The sequence below is a fragment of the Acomys minous genome, assembly GCF_964271855.1.
Source record: "Acomys minous genome assembly, chromosome: 9".
In the NCBI taxonomy this organism is placed as follows: domain Eukaryota; kingdom Metazoa; phylum Chordata; class Mammalia; order Rodentia; family Muridae; genus Acomys; species Acomys minous.
The window spans coordinates 673,660-694,954 of NC_140490.1; the positions used below are offsets into that span (position 1 = coordinate 673,660).

A 21,295-nucleotide genomic window follows, 5' to 3' on the forward strand; every position below is an offset into this window, starting at 1 on the left:
AATGGGAGAGCTGTGCTTCTCAATCCTTCTGTAGATCTAAAAGAGCTTCCCCCAAAGTGAAGTCGACTAATTCACCAAATCAGTGAAGGTGAAGAGACAGGAGCAGCAGCGCCCAAGGGAAGCATGGCAGGAAGACGTCTGTGTCCCCGGCCAGCCAGGGCAACACAGCGAGACCCAGTCTTCAAAAAGAAAATGGCAGGACAGGAAAGGAAAAATGAAGGATGAAAATAAACCCCAAACTATATACTTTATTGAGTATATACCTATTGCTGAGGCCATAAATGTGTCTCTAAGCTCCTACTAGCAAATGAGGAAAATATACCTCAATAAACAGGCACATAAAAAAAAAAAATACACAACCATGACACCCAGAAAGTCAAGTCCCATGTTTTCTTAAAGACAACCGAGAATCTTTATCATCTTCAAGGCACTGGATATTCCAAAAAGGGCACTTCTTAAAACAAATATCCATCAATGATGATGGACAGACAGCCTGTCTAAGAAAAATCTCTTAAAAGTAATTCGCCTTGGGTCATTGAGATAATCCATCAAGACAGGGAAGGAAGGCTCTTGCCACCAAGGTGAGAATCTCAATTCAGCCCACAGGCCGACATGCTGAAGGAGAAAACCGGCCCCCACAAGCTGTCCTCTAGTCTACACACATGTGCCATGGCTCTACCTACACATACACATACAGAAAATAAACAGTTGCTTAAAGTTAAAGTTGGAGAAAAACTTGGAACCCTTTACTTTGTGATATAGTTTAGGAAACCAACTTTTGTTGATCATGGTGGCTCACACTGGTACTCCCAGCAGCTGGGAGGAGGAGGAGGTGGAGGGTCAGGGTTAGTTTGAGGCCAATATGCTCTACCTAGTAAGTTCTAAGCCTAGGGAACAAAGTGAGACTCTGTTAAAAATAAAAATAAAAATACTTTTACAGGATTAAAAAAAATACTGTTCCAATATGAATACCTGAGAAAACAGCCCTCTATGACGCTAACTGGTAGTGACATTTTTATATCAGCACAAAACTAATTTGACAAGATCCATGTTTCCTTATAAGCAAAGACAATTATGAAATGTCTGTGATTTGTTATGGCTAACATTACCTGCCTGGTTAAATGGAAATAAACTAATTTCCTCATTATAAGAACTGCATGGTTTAGGGGAAAATGTCTGCATTTGCAGAAAGAATATTGGAGGAAAATGGGCAAATCTAAGTATTCCGAAGCATGTAAAGGGTCTCTATTACACAGCGGGCAGAAACTTGTGTCTAGACTGTAACTAGTGCTTAGCCATGAAACCAATGAACTTTCAGAGACCCATGAAAATTAATTTTAAGCACATCCTGGCACATCTCATCAAAAGGTTACCTAAAAGCATACTTACACATTTTCAAATTCTTCAAATCGTGTCGAACACACCTAAAAAAAACAAATCCACCTTTTTAATGTTAACATCAAAACGAGTCAGATACTACAATATACATGCAGAAGCACCCAACTATAAAATAAAAATATAATACGTAGCAAATTGAAGAGTAGGCTGTTCACAAACAAAAAAAACATGTTTTCTGGGGGTTTTTTTCCCTTTGCCTACTATTTTGAAGCAGGAGCCCACTACGTAGCCCACCCTAGCCTCACGCCCACAGTGACCTCACTATGTAGCCCATCCTGGCCTCACGCCCACAGTGACCTCACTATGTAGCCCACCCTGGCCTCACGCCCACAGTGACCTCACTATGTAGCCCACCCTGGCCTCACGCCCACAGTGACCTATGTAGCCCACCCTGGCCTCACACCCACAGTGATCCCACTATGTAGCCCACCCTGGCCCCAGGCCCACAGTGACCCCACTGTGTAGTCCACTCTGGTCTCACGCCCACAGTGACCTCACTATGTAGCCCACCCTGGCCTCACGCCCACAGTGACCTCACTATGTAGCCCACCCTGGCCTCACGCCCACAGTGACCCCACTATGTAGCCCACCCTGGCCTCACGCCCACAGTGACCTCACTATGTAGCCCACCCTGGCCTCACGCCCACAGTGACCTCACTATGTAGCCCACCCTGGCCTAACGCCCACAGTGACCTCACTATGTAGCCCACCCTGGCCTCACGCCCACAGTGACCTCACTATGTAGCCCACCCTGGCCCTAGGCCCACAGTGACCCCACTGTGTAGCCCACCCTGGCCTCACGCCCACAGTGACCTCACTGTGTAGCCCACCCTGGCCTCACGCCCACAGTGACCCCACTGTGTAGCCCACCCTGGCCTCACGCCCACAGTGACCTCACTATGTAGCCCACCCTGGCCTCACGCCCACAGTGACCTCACTGTGTAGCCCACCCTGGCCTCACGCCCACAGTGACCCCACTGTGTAGCCCACCCTGGCCTCACGCCCACAGTGACCTCACTGTGTAGCCCACCCTGGCCTCACGCTCACAGTGACCTCACTATGTAGCCCACCCTGGCCTCACACCCACAGTGACCTCACTATGTAGCCCACCCTGGCCTCACGCCCACAGTGACCTCACTGTGTAGCCCACCCTGGCCTCACGCCCACAGTGACCCCACTATGTAGCCCACCCTGGCCTCACGCCCACAGTGACCTCACTGTGTAGCCCACCCTGGCCTCACGCCCACAGTGACCCCACTGTGTAGCCCACCCTGGCCCTAGGCCCACAGTGACCTCACTATGTAGCCCACCCTGGCCTCACGCCCACTGTGATCCCTTTACTTCAACATTCCAAGGGATGCAATCACAGGTGTGAGCCACCAACCTAGAGTGAGTAAGTTTTCCTGATCAAAGTTAGCTTTTAAAAGTATTTTTCTAATAGGACCACAGATTAGTCTACCAAATAAACACAATCAAGCGTAATTCTGAAGTACATTTGACAAAGGAAAGAAAAAAATGCTTCTACTATTAGTTTGACAAATCAGGCCGTCAAACTTGGTTTGACAGTAATAAAAGTTAAGGTACTTTATCAGCAATAACTGACATGTGGCACGACAGAGTGAGAACCTTCTTACTTCCTAGAGCTTTGAATGGACTGGCACACGGCTTACACACACTGCCATCTGTTTATACTGTACCTCTGACAAATTAGGCTGAGCTACCTCCTGAACATGAGCCTTTAAAGATTCATTTTCCTCCTGAAGATCCTTAAAAAGAAGAGATGTGAATTGATACTCAAATATCCGAAGAAGGGCTGTCTTCGCATCTGTCTTGCGGCTGCTCACCTGCATCCGTCTCCCTCGGTCTCTCAGGGCTCTGTCTCTGTCCTCCAAAGCAGTCTTCATGGTGCTCACCTGCTCTTCCTTGCCTCTTAATCTGTTATAAGGGGGATAAATAAAAGCTTTACATGATTATAAAAAGCAAAAGTACTGAAGACTATTAAAAAACAATCTCAGGTGTTCTTATAGTCCAAGTCAACTGGACTAAGGTAGAAATAAATATTTCTACAAACCACTTTAATATAAAGGAACACAGGATTTGAGACACAAAGTTGAAAAGTATAAGAATTAATTTTTTGAAAGTCACCTTATCATTGAATATACAGAGCAGATAAATTAGTGTAGCTCTCCTCTTACCTACCCCATCCCACCTAGGCAGCATCAGTAAATTCACGCCTTAGGTGTCAAACACACAGCCAGTTTCACATGGCCACCAAAGTAATGAGGAAGCAACATCTCTACTTAAGGTACACTCAGAATCAAGTTAAAAGAATGAGCATTCACGCTCCATTTCCAGAAGAAATAGTAGTTGATAAAACATAAAGAGAAGGAAAAAGACTTTAAAAAAAAAAGCCTTTTGAAACAATTTAGTATTTTCCAGAACACTGAAACCAAATATTTTTAAAAAGCTATAATTTTTATTAAATTTAACGTGTAGGAAAGAGATATTTATAGGATAATGAGACAAATGCTACTTACAAGTTCTGAAGCTCCTGAACTTGAGAAGTGACAGATAACTAAAACACAAAGGACAGAAAAAAAGCAAGTCACCATCTCACCAGGCTTTATGTTATAAATCCTGATAACATCACACATCAAAATACAAAAGCCCCAGCTGAGCTGCTCATGCCTGTGTCTGCACTTCACCTCCTCTTGTTCCAGTGACAGTGAGGGTAACAGTGACAACAGCAACAGGGAGGGGTCAGGGTAAGGAAGGCGGTGACAGGCAGCCGCGGCGTGAGGCGCTGTTTCTACAGCAGAGACCAGGGTCTTCATTCAGTGACTCTCCGCACGCCTCCACAGTGCTGAGAGTGCTCCAGCCCAGTCCTCAACAGCACCTGCTCTACTGCCTTCCCGACTTCACATTTATTTATATATGTACTTACTTATAATTTTGTATGTGTTAAATGCATGTGGGCGTGTGTGCAAATGTACAGAGGTCAGAGGTCAACGTTGTGAATATAGATTCTTCTATGGCTCTTCACCTTGTATAATGAGACAAAGTCCCTCACTGAACCCGAAACTGTCCGACCTGGCTCTCCTGGCTGGCCAGTGCGGCCCTACGGGTGTCCTGCCTCCACCCTCCCGTGCTCTGGTTACAGCTGTGTGCTCCCGTGCTCAGCGTACAGCTGTATGCTCCTGTGCTGGCCTTTGCCTCCGCAGCTGGACAGCTAAACTCTAGTCCTAGTGCTGGCACCTCACCCACTTCCCAGTCACCCTGCACACTGGTCCCAACCTTGCACAGGGCGCTGAGGAGCTGGTGGATTAACTCAACGATGTGCAGATCATCTCTCCCAGAGTCTCAACATTCAACAAAGACTTAATAGCATATTAAACCTCATGAAACCCATCTACCAAGTAAAAATCTCTCCTGCTAGGATTTCCAGGGAAACATGTATTGTTTCTATAGTCAGAGGATGCACATTTCCTCTTTAACAGCGCATTCTGATCTATGTAGTTTCTTTTACCAACCTGTTCTGTGTTTTGCAGTTTTTAAAACTGACTAAAATGAAACACTAATACAAAAAAACTTTTTCTAGAAAAGTGCTCACGAAAAGGTTTAAAAAGGAATATAAACAAATATACTTGTAGCAATCTAGAAAAGAATTTTTTTCTGTCCGCCCCCCCCAACCCCCAAGACAGGGTTTCTCTGTGTAATAGCCCTGGCTGTCCTGGACTTGCTTTGTAGACCAGGCTGGCCTTGAACTCACAGTGATCCACCTGCCTCTGCCTCCTGAGTGCTGGGATTACAGGTGTGCACCACCACTCTCGCCTAAGAATATTGTTCTGAACCACAAGGTAAACAAAATGTTAGAGCAGTTCACAAATAGCATACACACTAATACATCTGTCATGCTGTGGCTCTGAGATCTTTACCTGGTGAGCCTTTTCAAGCTGGGCATTTCCTATTTCTTCTTTTAGAACCTCTATTTCCTGTTTCAAAGCCTTGACAATGATAAAACAGACAAGATTGGACAATGGAAAACACACTGAGTTGACAAAGAAATGCAACATACAAACACATGAAATCAAATGGTTTTAACTTGAGTTGATAAACAGAAAGGCCAGACACGGTTCTCCCTCCTGATACCTGAACAGTTTTCTCCTTATTAGCAACTTTGAGAAGTTCAACTTCTAGAAGCTCTTCCACAGACTTGATCTGTCCATCTTTCTCACTGATCCTTAAATAAACAAACCAAGTATCAACCTGATGAGAAATCATCGAGACCCACCAACTAAGCATAAGGACATCTCGAGAAGCCTCTCAAGCCAAGTCCTGCATTCAAAATGAGACAGCAACTCAGGTTCACAGACAAAAGCAAGGAAAATACCTCATTTCTTTTCAATAAGATTTTACTCAGATACTACTAAAACCTATCATATAAGAAGTTGGTGGTATGCTTCAAAAGTAGACAGAAAATCTACTATTTGAACCATGAAGAGTACCAATACCAGGGAGATTTGAGTTCCACGCAAAAGTCTTGGATTACAGGATTCTAAGCTTACTACATAATATGGCATCAAAGCTGACAGGGCCCTTTAAGGGTATACATGCATGAAACTCATCTCTCTGTGCAACAGAAACTCCTCTGTAAAAGCTTCTGCTAAACACAGAAAAATAACAATTTGATGTCACATCAAAATAGAATCAACTATGAAAATGGATTTTTAAAAAAGATAAAGATAAAAATCTTTGAATTTTGGAAACACGGTTAATCTCTCTTAGTCCACTGATGAGAAATTCTAGGATGAAGGTCCAGCTAATCCCAGTGTGCTGCTATGCGTGTTTGTGTCAGCATACTCAGGAAGGTCCAGGAGGACGGTCAGGAGTTAAGATGGCGGCCCAGGTGCTCAGGAAAACCCTGCCCAGAGCATCAGGAAGGAAGGAAGGAAGGAAGGAAGGAAGGAAGGAAGGAAGGAGAGAAGAAGGCAGAAGTGGGGACATAGGGAGGAGGAATGTGTGTCAATTCTAGATAGACAGATATACAGAGAGAGAGAGAGGAGGGAGGTACAATGTCAACTCTCCCAAATAAATGATAAAACTCCATTTAATACTTCTAAGAAAATAAGTCAAAATAAAAAGCCCAACTTATAACAATGATATGACTTACACTCTTCTAAGTTCTTCAATTACAGACATAAAAGAAACCTAGAAATTAAAAAAAAATGTTTTTTATTAATTTATAAAATTATGAGTCAGAAATACATATCCCTAAATTTGTTATTATAAAAATAAAAAAAGTTTAAAAAAAAAAAGGAAACCCAGAAATTCTTTTGGGTGTTTGGGTTTTGGGGATTGTTTTGTTTTGTTTTGTTTTGTTTTGTTTTGTTTCTAGACAGGATTTCTCTGTGTAGACTTGTCTAACCTGAACTCACTTTGTAGACCAGGCTGGCCTCAAACTCATCCTCCCTTCCCACCCCCCTTTTTTTTTTAATTTTTGGTTTTTTTGAGACAGGGTTTCTCTGTGTAGCCTTGGCTGTCCTGGACTCTTTTGTAGACCAGGCTGGCCTCGAACTCACAGCGATCCACCTGCCTCTGCCTCCGAGTGCTGGGATTAAAGGTGTGCGCCACCACGCCCGGCTTAGACTTTCTTGATAGTCTAATGGTGAAAATGAGTAACAGTTTGAAAGTAAGTAGATTTGAGACTACTCGTCAGTACAGCCCAGAGGAGTAATCATTAGTAATGGTTAAGTTACTCAATTAGTCACTCTAAGCAGGTGAGAAATTACAACTAAGAAACTGCCTCATTTCATGCGCCCTTTCTTGCCATTATTAGAGACAATTTATATGTGTACTCAAAAGTTTTCATTATTGTATTTACAAAAAGAAAATGCCCAGCAAGATGGCTCAGAGGGTGAGAGTGGCTGTTATCCGGATGACCTGAGTGAGTCCAATCCTACAGAAAGGTAGAAGTAGAGAGCAGACTCACTTCAAAGTTGTCCTGTGACATCGACAGGACGATCCATGGTACATGTGTACCTTCATACGTCCCACACACAACAGTATTAATACATTTTTAAAACTTAAAAAAAAATTGAGCTGGGGCTGGAGAGATGGCTCAGCGGTTAAGAGCACTGACTGATCTTCCAGAGGTCCTGAGTTCAGTTCCCAGCAACCACATGGTGGCTCACAGCCCTCTTCTGCCCTGCAGGTTTATGCGCAGGCACAGCACTAAATAAACAAATCTTTTTTTAAAAAATTGAGCTGAACAGATAGCTCAGTAGCTGAAAGCATTTGCTGCTCTTTCTGCCCAGGTTCAGGGTCCAACACTCACATAGCAGCTCACAACCATCTTCAAACCCCAGACTCAGGGAATCTGACACCCTCTTCTGGCCTCTGTGGGCACTATGTATATACTTGGTGCACAGTCATATATGCAGGCAAAACACCCATACAAATAAAATATAAGTCAATTTAAATAAAGAAAAAAGAATGAAATATTATTTAGAGCAATTCACAGAATGCCTATCTAGCATACAGATAGTTTTCAATAGATTGCAACTTCTATTACTACTCAAGTCACAAATATTCACTGATTAAAAGTTTAGTTGAAGACAGGCAGGTCTTTAATGCCAGCACTTGGGAAGGAGAGGCAGGCAAATCTCCTGAGTATGAGGTCAGCCTGGTCGTCAAGTCTGAAGAAACTTCAAAACCTTTCTTGAAGAAACAAAACAAAAAACCAGTCTAATTGAACATTTCAGCTTTGGAAAAGAAACAACTAGGCGCTGTGTTGGGTATCGGCCCTGCCAGAAGGAAGCGTGTGGGATCAGCAACGCACAGTACGTCACCTGGCTGCTCTGCTTGGCCTTCAACTCTTGAACCTCCTTCGTCAGGGTTGAGTTTTCTGTTCTTATGGCCTTTTTTAAAAAACACAGGAGCACAGCGTACATTTCTTATTCTTGAAGCGCTAGCTGGTGCACACTAAGCCAGCCCACTCTTCCCCTCCACCCTTCTCCCTGTCACAGTTACAGTCAGCCAACCATTCTGTAACTCAGTTATCACCACATACATTCCAACTGAATGGATGACATCCTCAAAGACACAGTGTGTCATCTGTCAGTTAAGCCACAATAGTTATAAATTCAATTACATGTCCTAATTGACTTTCCCAAAACTCCGTGTTAATTTAGTAAAGGCTAAAGCAATGACCATGGAGCAGCTGTGCTTGACTTGCTCTCACTCCAATGCCACTGACAGACTTACACTGTCTGCGAGTCATCAAGAGGGACACACACACTACAAACTGCAGCACCAGTGTTCCCCTAAGTGAGGCAGTGAACACCAGAATCATCTGTGCATTCTCAATTTCCAAAGAAATAACATTCAAACTAAATAAAAAATGTTTATGAACTTTCAACATGTAGCACACAGTTGTGGGAAAACAATTATAGTGAAACCTCTTTATACTGACAGAATGAACACAAGGGAAACAATCCAGAAAACCCTTTACATTCAGTTCCTCCTCTTTGGTGGCCACCTGAATGAGGCCAGTTTCAAGTAATTCTTCTACAGTCTTTAACTTTTCATCTTTTTCTTGAATGCTGAAATTATAAATTTAAAACATACGTATAAATCATTTGGTCAAAGTAGATAACATTTCTAAGTATTTCCTATGGATCAACCCCTCTGTCCCTCACTCATCATTAACTTTTAATTCTAGAAAGATTTCTGAGGATCTCAGTCATGCTGTCAAGGTGATTCCTCACCAGGAAGTGAGTAAAATGTGCCCAGGTAATGTATTGACCAACAACAGCCTGAGCAAGTCAATTAGCAATCAATCACAAGACATCCACACACAAACCATATGGTAACCCAGCTAATGCACAGCCCAGAATACTCTTATCTATCACAAAGTGTAAGTAGTACTTTAAGAAACAAGATTACTACAGCTAACAACTCTGGCCTCACAAATCTGGAAGGAATGACTCACCAATATAAAAAATTAAACTCTTACCATTTTTCCATTTGTTCCACAACATCTTTATTAGGCTAAAAACAAAAAACATCAAAAAAGATTTAATTCTACCAAGTCTGCTTAAGATAAAAATTAGTTCAGAATAAGAACTATGTAAAAATAGTTTACCATTCTAAATAGTTCCAAAATTTAGTCCTTGAGGACGTCTCACAATTATAACTCTTTTATTCAAGAGAGAGTGTAAAGAAATATCTAAAGGCAGAGCCCCCACTAGCAAAATGAACTTCGTAACTTAAGGATAATTTTTAAGAAGCCATAAGGTGGTTATGCACACCTTTAAGCCTAGTACTCAGGAGGCAGAAGAGGCAGGCGAAGTCTCTGTGAGTTTGAGGCCAGACTGGTCTACAGAGTAAGTTCCAGGACAGCCAAAGCTACACAGGAAAAACCTTGTCTCAAAAATAAATATATGAAGTCACAAGAGGCTTTTCCCTTTTTCAACTGATTTTCCCCTACAGTGAAGTCTAACATAAACACAATTGCATAAATTTTGTTTATAGTCCAATGGATTTTGAACATGTACCAGAAAATGCTACCAGACCAAAGCAGACTATATTAAAGGTTCTAGTGTAGCCAGGCATGGTGGTGTACCCTTTTAATCCCGGCACTCAGGAAGCAGAGGCAGGCTGCCCTGTACTGTCAGCAACAATTGCCATGGAAGTTGCTTTTTATAAACTTAAAACTCTCATGAAGACAGTTTGTTGGGTTTTTTTTTAAGATTTATTAATTATTATTTATACAGTATTCTGCTTGCACACCAGAAAAGGGCATCATTATAACCTCATTACAGATGGTTGTGAGCTACCATGTGATTGCTGGGAATTGAAGTCTTTACCTCTGAGCCATCTCTCTAGCCCATGAAGACAGTTTTTAATCTACATGTGTTTCAATGAATCTCCTCTCATAAAAGAGATAGCTTACTTCTACCTTAATTTAGTTGTTCCTTGCTTTCACACAGTCCTGCCTGCTTTCTGACTCCTAAATTCGAACAGCTCACAACTATCACTTTGATTTTCTCACACACAGAGTAAATGTTTGTCCATCCTTACAGTGTTCTTCAGTGTTAGATCACAAGCGTTATGCACTAGCAAATCTTCCTGTAAGCCCTGCACCCTAGTCTCTGCACTTACACAATGACTCAGCATGTTCTCAAATATATGTCAATTCTGCCACACGTCACCAAGCTGCTAAAAAGTTTTCTCTCAGCCTGGACTGCCCCCCACTGTTTGGCAAATTCCTTGTGACTTCCCCCGTGTTACCTTTCCACTCTTCAAACAAAATCTTACCATAGACCTCCACACAGTTTAGAAGTTTCACTCAGCACACTTTTCCACTATACACAGCTATCTCCACGTTAGGCCACATTCTCACAGCAAGACTGGCATCTCAGTCGCCTTCAGAGCCTCAGCATGGAAATAAAAACCTGGTGTACACCAGCCAACACTCAGACTCCATTCCCTTGATGAAGTCATGGTGGTTAAGTGCTCTGGTTCCTGAGCTTAACATGACCAACATTTTCACTTTACTACACCCTTTACCAGCTTCATCCAATCCTGTTTCTTCCTTCAGGATGATGAAACTAAATCTTCTACAATTCACTGTGATCAGAAACACGAGTCAGGCAGAGAGAAACACTTTCCCACGGTTTTTACTTAGTGACCTTCGATTACAGGCTCTTAAAGGTCTCCTGGAGCAAGAACCAAGGCAACAGCTGCTTTGCCCTCAGGCCAGCAAGCGTGCCCAGCCACGGGTGTGATTTACACTGATGAGCAGGGCTTTCTGTCTCTAGTGACCAGCAGACCTGCACGTCACCCTCCCTCCCCTCAGTGTCTCGGCATGCTCCCATACCTGAGCCTTGTGGCGTCTGCCCTTCCTACACCTGAAGAAACAACAACAGGGCATCACTACGGCTTCCTGCTCCTATAAATCCAGCCTCTTCCTCTGGAAGAGGGCCCTCTGACAACAGAACCTGGAATGCTTACATCACAGGCCTGTTCTAGCTTAACTACCATTTAGAATTCTAACTGCTATACCAGAAAGATGAGGTTAAACAAGCTGGAAATGAAAAAAGGCTTAGGTACACTAACTTTTCTCTCTTGTTTCATTCTCAGCAACAATAAAAAGGAGACTACAGAAAAAGGCAAAGAGTAAGGCTGGCTCGGGAGGTCCATGTGCCTGCTGCCAAGCTCGATGAGCAGAGTTCAACTTTAAAAGGACCCACATGGTGGAGGGAGAAAACTGATTCCTGAGCCACGCTGAAGGCTGTCCTCTGAACTCCACACGCCCTAAGATATGTGCATAATAATAAATGTTTAAAGAAACAGCCAAGCCGGGGGGTGGGGGTGGGGTGGCGCACGCCTTTAATCCCAGCACCTGAGAGGCAGAGGCAGGTGGATCACTGTGAGTTCAAGGCCAGCCTGGTCTACAAAGCCAAGTCCAGGACAGCTACAGCTACGCAGAGAAACCCTGTCTCGAAAAAAACCAAAAGCCTGGAGAAAGAAAGGAAGGAAGGAAGGAAGGCAGGCAGGCAAAAGAAAAGTACAAGGTTTTTTTTATTTGTTAAGACATGAACTATATATCACGTATATCTCAAAATTTAAAACAAACCTACATAAGTCACTTATGTGACTTCTAATTTTTTTTTTTTTTTGCAAAACTAGTGAACACATTTAAGAAGTACCCAATAGCAAATCTAAATTAGTACCACAAAACTCCTCTTCTATCTCCTTGATTCTGTAAATACAAAATTATGGCGACAGAAGTTTATTTAGAACATAAAATCATTCTGCATCAAACTAACAGTTGTCATTTAACAGAGCATCCACGGTGTACAAAAATGTGGGTAGAAAATGAGTTGGGGGCAAAAAATACGACTATTTTTCAAAATAATCATTTCTACAAATATGATTTGAAGTTTTATGTAAAATAATAGAACGCTGTATTTCAAAGCAGCATAGGATCTAGAGGGAAAACTTTAGGCTGGTGGCGGTTTCACTGCGACATCCAGTTGGGAACATCAGTTTGGCAAAAAGTAGAAATTTACAAGGTTGTTTCTCTTTTCTTTCAGTTGACAAATATTTTGTTCAAATGTTAAATATATTTAACAAATGGAAGAAAAGGCGTTTAATTTCCATTTCCTCCTGATTCATCTTTTATTGAAGTCCACATTACTTAAGAGGAGGATCTGAAAGATTCTGGATTTCTAGTCATCAAGATGGCTCAGTGGGTAAACCGGTGCTTGCCACTAAGCCTGATCTAATCTATAATACAACAAATGAGAAGATGTACATTTTTCCTGCAACCATCACACATATATAAAGTAACAAAAAGCACACAAAGCATTTCACATCACAGAGAAGGGAGAAAGGTGTGCTCTGACAACTGATGGGAACAATCCTTCAAGCAGCAGCTACTTAGAGCAACAGAACCAGCTTAATTGTAACTTTAAAACAAAGAATGCAAATATCTCTAAAGGAAATATAACCATTTCCAATAAAGAATATTTCACAAACTTACTACTGGGAAAATATGTGGTTTGTATTCTAATATAGCATGTAGCAGCACCAGAGTTAAGATACCACTGGATGTTGCCTTACGAAGCAGTGCCATTCAAAGTGCTATAGTTTTACTGGTTTGCTATAAATATACAAAGAAAGACAGTGTTGGGCTGGAGAGGTGGCTCAGAGGTTAAGAGCACTGACTGCTCTTCCAAGGGTCCTGAGTTCAATTCCCAGCAACCATATGGTGGCTCACAACCATCTATAATGTGATGCCCTCTTCTGGCCTGCAAGTGTACATGCAGGCAGAACACTATAAATAATAATATATAAATAAATCTTTTTTAAAAAAGAAAGAAAAAGTGTTAAGGTGGGTAATATGGACTATATATATGTATATATGTATATATGTGTGGGTATACATGTATATATATTGAATATATACTTGTTTGGTTGGTTGGTTTGGTTTGGTTTGGGGGGTTTTTTTGTTGTTGTTTTTTGTTGTTGTTGTTTTTTTGAGACAGAGTTTCTCTGTGTAGCCCTGGTATCCTGGACATTTTGTAGACCAGGCTGACTCTGAACTCACATCGATCTGCCTATCTCTGCCTCCCTGAGTGCTGGGATTATAGGCATGTGCCACCATGCCCAGCTTATATATATTCTTTAAAAGATTATTTAGATAGAGTCTACATGGAAATCACCACACTAAGCAATATATTCAAGCTTTGCCATTCAGATCTAAGAAATCCTTAAATACGAGCCAGGCGTGGTGGTGCAGGCCTTTAATCCCAGCACTCGGGAGGCAGGTAGATCATTGTGAGTTCAAGGCCAGGCTAGTCTAGAGAGTCCAGGACAGCCAGGAATACATAGAGAGATCCTGAGAAAGAAAAAGAAAGAAAGAAAGAAAGAAAGAAAGAAAGAAAGAAAGAAAGAAAGAAAGAAAGAAAGAAAGAAAGAAAGAAAGAAAGAAAGAGAAAGAAAGAAAGAAAGAAAGAAATCCTTAAGTACAATCTTGGTGAGAAAGGCTGAGGATGAGGAGTCAGAAGCCAACTTTGAGGGGCTCATAAGTTTCAACCTCATTCTTGTTTCACAAAGCCATGCTGCCTACATGAAAAGGGTAAGGCCCCCAAAACAGAACTTTGTTCCCTCCTTTCTTTTCTTCAAAATGCTTCATCTTGGAGATGGACACCTGTACGCGCAGCTCGGCTAGCGCTTCCCACACCGTCTCCCTCAGCAGACTCCACGCAGAGCCTCACTCACCTGCTGAGAGACAACGGTCCGCAGCTCCTGCACCTCCAGCTGGAACGCTTTGTTCTGGTCACTCAGGATCTGGAAGAAACAAGCCCAGCTTATTATTTTTTAAGGAGAAAGGTAATAAAGCAATCTTTTGAATCAGCGTCTTGAACAAACAAATCCACACTGTTGCTTTCTTCAGGTGTTCATAAGAGACTGAAGAGTTACACAGAGACATAAGAATTCAGAGTTCAGCCAGGCGTGGTGGCGCACACCTTTTATCCCAACACTTGGGAGGCGCAGGCAGGCAGATCAATGTGAGTTTGAGGCCATCCTGATCTACAAAGCCAGTCCAGGACAGCTATGGCTACACAGAAAACCCTGTTTTGAAAAATAAAAAAATAAAAAATAAAGAGTTCAGAGTTCAGTGGACAGAGATTAGGACTCCAGCAACAATGTAAACAGCAAAACTATCCACAAATGGAAAGGACTCATTTAAAACATGCCACGGAATGCCTGAAGCAAAATTAATTTGGAACATTTAGGCAAAAAGTCTATTAAAAATTCACTTCCATATAAGCTGCCAAATAAACTAAGCTAACATTTCCAAATAACTGGATTTTTTTTTTTAAATAGCATTTTGAAGCCGGGTACACTGGCATACACCTGTAATCCCAGCACTTGGGAGGCAGAGGCAGGAGGATCTCTGTGAGTTCGAGACCAGCTGCCTGATCTACAAAGCCAGTCCAGGGCAACCAAGACTACACAGAGAAACCCTGTCTCAAAAAACAAAACAGAAACAAAACTAAAGCCTTTTGAGAGTCATCATAACCACACGTGTATAAAATTGTTCTGAGAAAACAGAGTTCACAAGCTTCATCACACACCTTAAATTCTTCCATTTTGCTTGCAACTTCATGCTGCAGCTGCTCTTCAAGCAATCTTATTTTATCCTCCTTTACATGAATACTGCGAGAAGAAGGGCTTCAATTAAAGCTAGTCCCCACATTCTACGCTCCCCAGGTGTAGGCACAAGCTGGAGGCAGCAGTGCACGTGAGCATGGACACACGAGCCTCTCTGCACAGGATGCATTGCTCACCTTTTCTGCATTTTCTCCATCTCCTGTGCTGCAGCAGCCTGTACTCAGAATAAAAGGACAGTCTTATCATTTCTTGGGAAACCATCTAAACTACTTATTATCCCTACAAAAACCTGCATTTCCATATACTTAAAGATTTAACAAACCATGACTTCTGTGTTTCACCATCCATTATTTCTTTACTTCTCAAAGGCCAACTTTCTCCAATAAACGTTTTCCCTTTACATATTAAATGGAAAGGTCCAAAAAAGGGCAACATATTAAGACTGTCTTAACAATCTCCTCTTTCTCAGAAACGACTAATTCATTAAGCCACGCATAGTTCCAATATGAATCAGGGACGTCTAAGTTGTCTGTACAGAGGCTCTCAATAACGCATCCCACAGCCAAACATAAATAACCATTATAGATAGTATTTATACACAGACAGTATTTATATACTCACAGATTCAAAACACAAACGAACGAATCAAAGTTCTTCATAAGTAAATAAGCAAAAGTGATCTACCTGCTCATTAGCGAGGGCCTGCAATTTCTGCACTTCAGCTTTTAATAAGAAACTCATATTCTGGATATCCTAGAGCAAGAAAAAAGTATGGGAGATTAAAAATATTTAAGAAAATTTACTTTAAACATGCAGCAAGGTATCTGTTCTACTTAAGAGTTAAGTAAAGGTCTCAAATAACAAATTTCCTAAATCAAAAGGAAACACCATCAATTTCTGATCTTTGGAAAAATTCTGAAATTGTTAAGACATGCAACATATAAGTAAAACCCTTGGGCTTTTCCTCTTAAGAGCTAAAGAAGTATATTTCTTTTATAGTTCAAAGCCGAGAATGGTGGCTCACGCCTGTAATCTCAGCACTTTGGGGCAGAGGCAGGCAGATCGCTGTGAGTTTGAGTCTACAAAGCAAGCCCAGGACAGCCAAGGCAACACAGAGAAACCCTGCCTCAAAAGAAAAAGAAAAGACAACAGAAAAGAGAGAGCACTTCCCATGAGTTCTAAAGTATTCCTTATACTAAACAAACACACATGGGAGACTGAAAATAGATCTTCAGGACAACTGCGTTTCGAGTGCTCTAAGACCCTGCGCCGCGCTGGACACATGAGCGCACCTTGAGCTCCGCCTCTTTGCTGGCTAAACGACCGCGCTCACTTGCTAATGAGTCTTCAGTCTGCTTCAGCTGCTTGTCCTTTTCTGCAATCCTTCAAAAGGGAGATAAACATATTTATGCTTTTAATGAACATTTATTTTAAAAAGATTAAAAAGTTTTACATGGAAAGCATCACCTTAAGTACTTTCTCTTTCTAGATACTCTATTTACTCTACTAGCAACTGTCATAAAGCATGACACCCTAAAATACTCGTGTGTGTGTGTGTGTGTGTGTGTATGTGTGTGTGTGCGCGCGTGCGTGCGTACATGCGTGTGTACACGCACCTGCACACTCCCTCCCTTCCAGCACGTGAGACCAGGGAATAAAATTTACCGTATTTTTTGGACCATAAGACGTACGTATCCAGTTTTTAGAGCAGTAAAACAAGAAAAACAGTAAAAACAGCCATTGGACCATAAGGCACACCCTATTTTCGCCACTTTTGAGGGTATATGCTCGTCTTATGGTCTGAAAAATCTGGTAGGTCATCAATCAGGTTTGGCAGAATGGTGGCTCACACCTGTACTCAGGAGGTTAAGGCAGGAAGACCACAAACTCAAGGCCAGTCTGGGCTACAGAATGTGGCCTCGAATCAGATCGATAGATGGATAGACAGACAGACAGGTCCATTATTTAAAACTTTGAAGTCAAAGACTTTAATTTACATTGAAAAGTCTGGCATCCAAACCGGACTATAGGTCATCTGCACACCACTGACCTATCTCCGTATAGTTAAGCAACACAAAACTCACTTGGAATGTACGGCCTACTGCCACAGGGCCAGACGTAGAAGAGCCACAAGCACAAAGCAGCACAGCACTAACTTCCTACCACTACTCTGAAAGCACAATTGCCTCTTCTACATAACTACCAATATCCCAAACATAGGAAAAGTTTGCCCGGCTCTTTTATAATAACACAACAAAGGTAATGTTTAGGGACAAACCAGACACGAGTTAAAAGAAAAGAGCAAAATAGAATTTAGGGTAATTTTCAAACAGGTCAGAGTATGAAATTAGTTGTGTACTGTATCACTTAGGCGTCTGTTAGTGGTTATCACACAAGGAAAAGAGAAGTGTGAACGGCAAGCTTACACTTTATGTAATTCTTCTGCTAGAACTGAAGCGGAGGTCTGAGAAAGAAAAACAATATCAACATAAGAGCATTTGAGAAAAAGCTTAAAAGCTGTACAATAATAATCACAACAGAGCTTTTAAAAAACAAGAGAAATTAACATATATAAAGTTGTTAAAGACATATCTGGCCTATGGTGAGTAGCTATCATTCTGAAAGCACATCTAATCACCAACAGCCAGTATTACAGAATTACACATGACATCACAGACTATAAAGACTTAAGCAGGTGGGCGGGCCTGGAAACTGACAAGCAACAAGTACACAAGGGGCAGACCCGTCCTCAAGGACCACCTCTACCCCGTGCATCTCTTCCTCAGCAAAATCTTCTGAAATGTTCCACTTCACGACTAAGGCAATGGGCAGAATGCCCTGCTGCCTTCCCGTTATTACGGGTTCTCAGCACTCTCTAAGGCGGTTCTGACAGGCTACACCACTACCTCTCAGCTGATAATAAAAATCTCACCCCAATGGGAGTTGGTAACTTACAAACATACAGCTCCATTTAGAGCATCATCTCTATAAAAATAAGCAATTAGAAAAACCATTTATGTGCACAAAGCTTTGCAAGTTTGAACTCTTAAAATTCACTTTTAATGTTAAAAATCACTTTTACATAAGTCAATTTTCTTCTTTTGTAAATGTTTCGTTTCATTTTGAATATGTGTAAGTGTTGGCAACATGAGCACGTGCGTGCAGATGATGCAGGAGGCCATGAGCTCCCATGGAATCAGTGTTACAGGCAGTTGTCAATCACCTGGTACTGGTGCTGGGAACTGAACTCTGGGCCTCTGGACCACCAGCAGGCACACTTAACTGCTGAGCCACCTCTCCAGTCCAACAAATTTCTAGTACTTGTTGCTACAAACAATATTTATAATTTTAAAGTTCAATTGAAATTGAAATTTTTTATGTGTATTTTTGGAAATATTCACCATGGGGGAGGGAGTGTTCAAGACAGGGTTTCTCTATGTAACCTTGGCTATCTTAGACTAGCGTTGTAGACCAGGCTGGCCTCGAACTCACAGAGATCAGTCTGCCTCTGCCACCCATAGTGCAGGGATCACAGGCGTGGGCCACCACGCCCAACTAAACTTTCACTTTTTTAATGAATATTCTATCATTTGTATTAAAAAGCCTACCTATCAATCAATCAAAGTATGAGGTAATCGTGTAAAACTCTGTAATGTTTACCATTAATAAAACTGAACCACACATTTCAAACTGAGTCTTCTGCAAATACAATCTCGGAGCTGGAGTTAGGACAGCTGAGCTGTGGGCGCATGTGAGGTTCCCCAGGCAGAGTCGGTGCGTGCAGTGCACCAGTCAGCACTTCCACTTCTCAGCCACCCCTCGAATTACACTGGCTTGGGGCTCCTAGTGCTTCCCAAGTATTGTAAACAATAGTGTTTGAAACCTGGGGGCACTACACACTGACCCACTGACTGGCATTTACACAACAGTTCAAACGGCGGGAAGGCGGTGACTAAAGGTAGTAGTTAGAAGGCACCATTACCTGGGCGGCTATCTGGGAACGGAGCTGTTGAATCTGAGCCTTCAAAGCCTCATTCTGTTCCAAAATATCCTTTCATCGACCGCAAACAAAAAGAGAGGAGACAAATGTGTTATCAATAAATAACCAAGTGCTTTACATGTTGTAGGTTTATCTTTAAATTGTCTTTATTTAAAGCAGTTAAGCTTTCTATTTTGAGTTAATTTACAAAGTAGACATTAAGGCTGTTTTACTGTCCCTACTGATACTATCACAAGAAGTCCTAAGGAAGTGGATGAGCTCATCTTTTAACATATGCTCAAAGATTAAATGTTATTTACCACCATTAAGAATTAGGACATTGTGGACGCCTCTAATCCCAGCACTTGGAAGGCGGAGGCAGGCAAATCTCAGTGAGCTCAAGGCCAGCATAGACTACAGAGCTAGTTCCAAGACAGCCAGAGCTGTTATACAAAGAAACCCTGTCTTGAAAAACAAAACAAAACAAAACAAAAAAAGAATTAGGACATAAGATATGCAGTGGTGGTGCATGCCTTTAATCCCAGAATTTGGGAGGCGGAGGCGGAGGCAGAGGCAGACAAATCTCTGAGTTCAATGCCATCCTGGACTACAGAATGAGTTCCAGGACAGCCAGGGTTACACAGAGAAACTCTGTCTCAAAAAAAAAAAAAGCAAAAATAAAAATAAAATAATTTTTAGCTGGGCACAGTGGCACATGCCTATAATCCCAATACTTGAGGAAGCAGAGGCAGGAGGATTTCTGTGAGTTCGAGGCTAGCCCAGTCTACCAAAGGCTATACAGAGAAACCCTGTCTCAACCCCACTCCACCCCCAAAAAAGATATACCACACTTTTCCGAATTTCTTTCTCTTAATTTAAACATTGAGATAGAAGTTTATTTGAACCTAATGTATTTACATAGACATAGGATTTGGTCTTGGTTGGGGGGATTACAGGTTTTTTTTATTAAAATATAACATTTTCTCCCAATCTCCCCCTCCCTCTCAAATTCGTGATCTTTAATTATAAATTTGTGATCTTTAATTATTGTAACACATGTAAACACAAATATAATCCCTTTATTTTTAAAGAAAAAACCAAATACCTGAACCTGAATTTGCAGAGACTCTTCTTTGCTCACCCGCTGTTGCTCTGACTCCATTAACTGCATTAGTCTCTGCTCCAGCTGTTGTTTTGACACCAAGGTGTCTGTGAGCTTGCTGTGGAGGCTCTGGACTTCATTTTCTTTGGCCACAAATTTACTTTGTAAATCTACAGCAAACAAAAGGACTACATCTTACAAAATGCCCCTCCTTTCACCCATCCATGCTCAATATCTGCATCGTCTTCTCTGGAGCACTTGCACAGAGCCGCGCTCCCCTTCTGCAGTCTCAGCACAGCACCCGCCACTGCTCTAGTCCTCTGCCCTAAGAGTGAGTTCTTCTGGGTCAGAGACGGTCTTGTGTCTCTAATCGCAGCTGTGCCCAAGACTTGGCCCAGTACTGCATCTTCAGTGAGCATTAACTAAATGGGACACAAGTGTCTAAATGGCTCTACCATCTCTTCAAAGAACTCTTTATTCCCCTAAAGATACCTTAACAATTATGTTAGCAAATTTCATGAAAATTACTTGAACTCCTCTACACAGACAGGGAATCTATTGTCTAAAAGCTGGCGTTTAAAATGTCATTTAAATAATTTTAAATGAAGGACAACTTTTCTCTTTCTTTTCTTCCATCCTACAGATAACGCCGCCCCCAAAAAGAGAAATCAGGAAAGGTATATATAAACTACCTTAGTTCAGAATCACAATAAATGAAGACAGAAAAAAGGAAAGAAGCTTAGATCAAAAAGGTTCATGTCAAGTGACAGCAGGCGCAGGAGAGCTGTCACCTGCCCCAACCGTCAACAAGCCCAGAGGTGGAAGGAAACCCATTACCACCCACAAATGTATGTAGCTGTGCATGGGCATGTACCTTAATGTGTCCTTTAAGAAAAAGAAAATTCTCACAGCTACAAAACAATATAGCTCAGAAAGAACTCCTGAAAATTAAACATGTAATGGACATATCTGGGATTAGAACTCACAGAAGCAAAATATTTATTATCAACACTTAAAATTAAAGCATTACGTTCACAATGTCAAAATTCTGAAGATGAAACATTGCTAACTTACAACTCAACCTCCAGTCAAACGACTTACACGGTGAAAACGTTTTCAGATTTGCTTCA

General features: G+C 41.7%; 1 protein-coding gene across 31 annotated transcripts in view; it reads right to left on the reverse strand.

Moving 5' to 3' along the window:
- Positions 1-21,295, reverse strand: part of KTN1 (kinectin 1) — a 93,920-nt gene that overhangs the window by 32,867 nt on the left and 39,758 nt on the right. For 13 of the 31 annotated variants that reach the window (XM_084793978.1, XM_084793977.1, XM_084793975.1 and 10 more), the window contains exons 11-28: positions 20,169-20,335; positions 19,067-19,135; positions 17,511-17,548; positions 16,377-16,467; positions 15,769-15,837; positions 15,261-15,298; positions 15,048-15,129; positions 14,188-14,256; positions 9,413-9,447; positions 8,909-8,999; positions 8,247-8,315; positions 6,569-6,606; positions 5,548-5,638; positions 5,334-5,402; positions 3,936-3,973; positions 3,243-3,333; positions 3,096-3,164; positions 1,390-1,424 (exon numbers count right to left, since the gene is read on the reverse strand). In XM_084793978.1, the coding sequence (XP_084650104.1) occupies positions 1,390-1,424; positions 3,096-3,164; positions 3,243-3,333; positions 3,936-3,973; positions 5,334-5,402; positions 5,548-5,638; positions 6,569-6,606; positions 8,247-8,315; positions 8,909-8,999; positions 9,413-9,447; positions 14,188-14,256; positions 15,048-15,129; positions 15,261-15,298; positions 15,769-15,837; positions 16,377-16,467; positions 17,511-17,548; positions 19,067-19,135; positions 20,169-20,335 (1,249 nt within the window). The remainder of the gene's footprint in view (positions 1-1,389; positions 1,425-3,095; positions 3,165-3,242; positions 3,334-3,935; positions 3,974-5,333; positions 5,403-5,547; positions 5,639-6,568; positions 6,607-8,246; positions 8,316-8,908; positions 9,000-9,412; positions 9,448-14,187; positions 14,257-15,047; positions 15,130-15,260; positions 15,299-15,768; positions 15,838-16,376; positions 16,468-17,510; positions 17,549-19,066; positions 19,136-20,168; positions 20,336-21,295) is intronic. The other 18 variants (XM_084793993.1, XM_084793989.1, XM_084793980.1 and 15 more) reach the window with 4 other exon arrangements.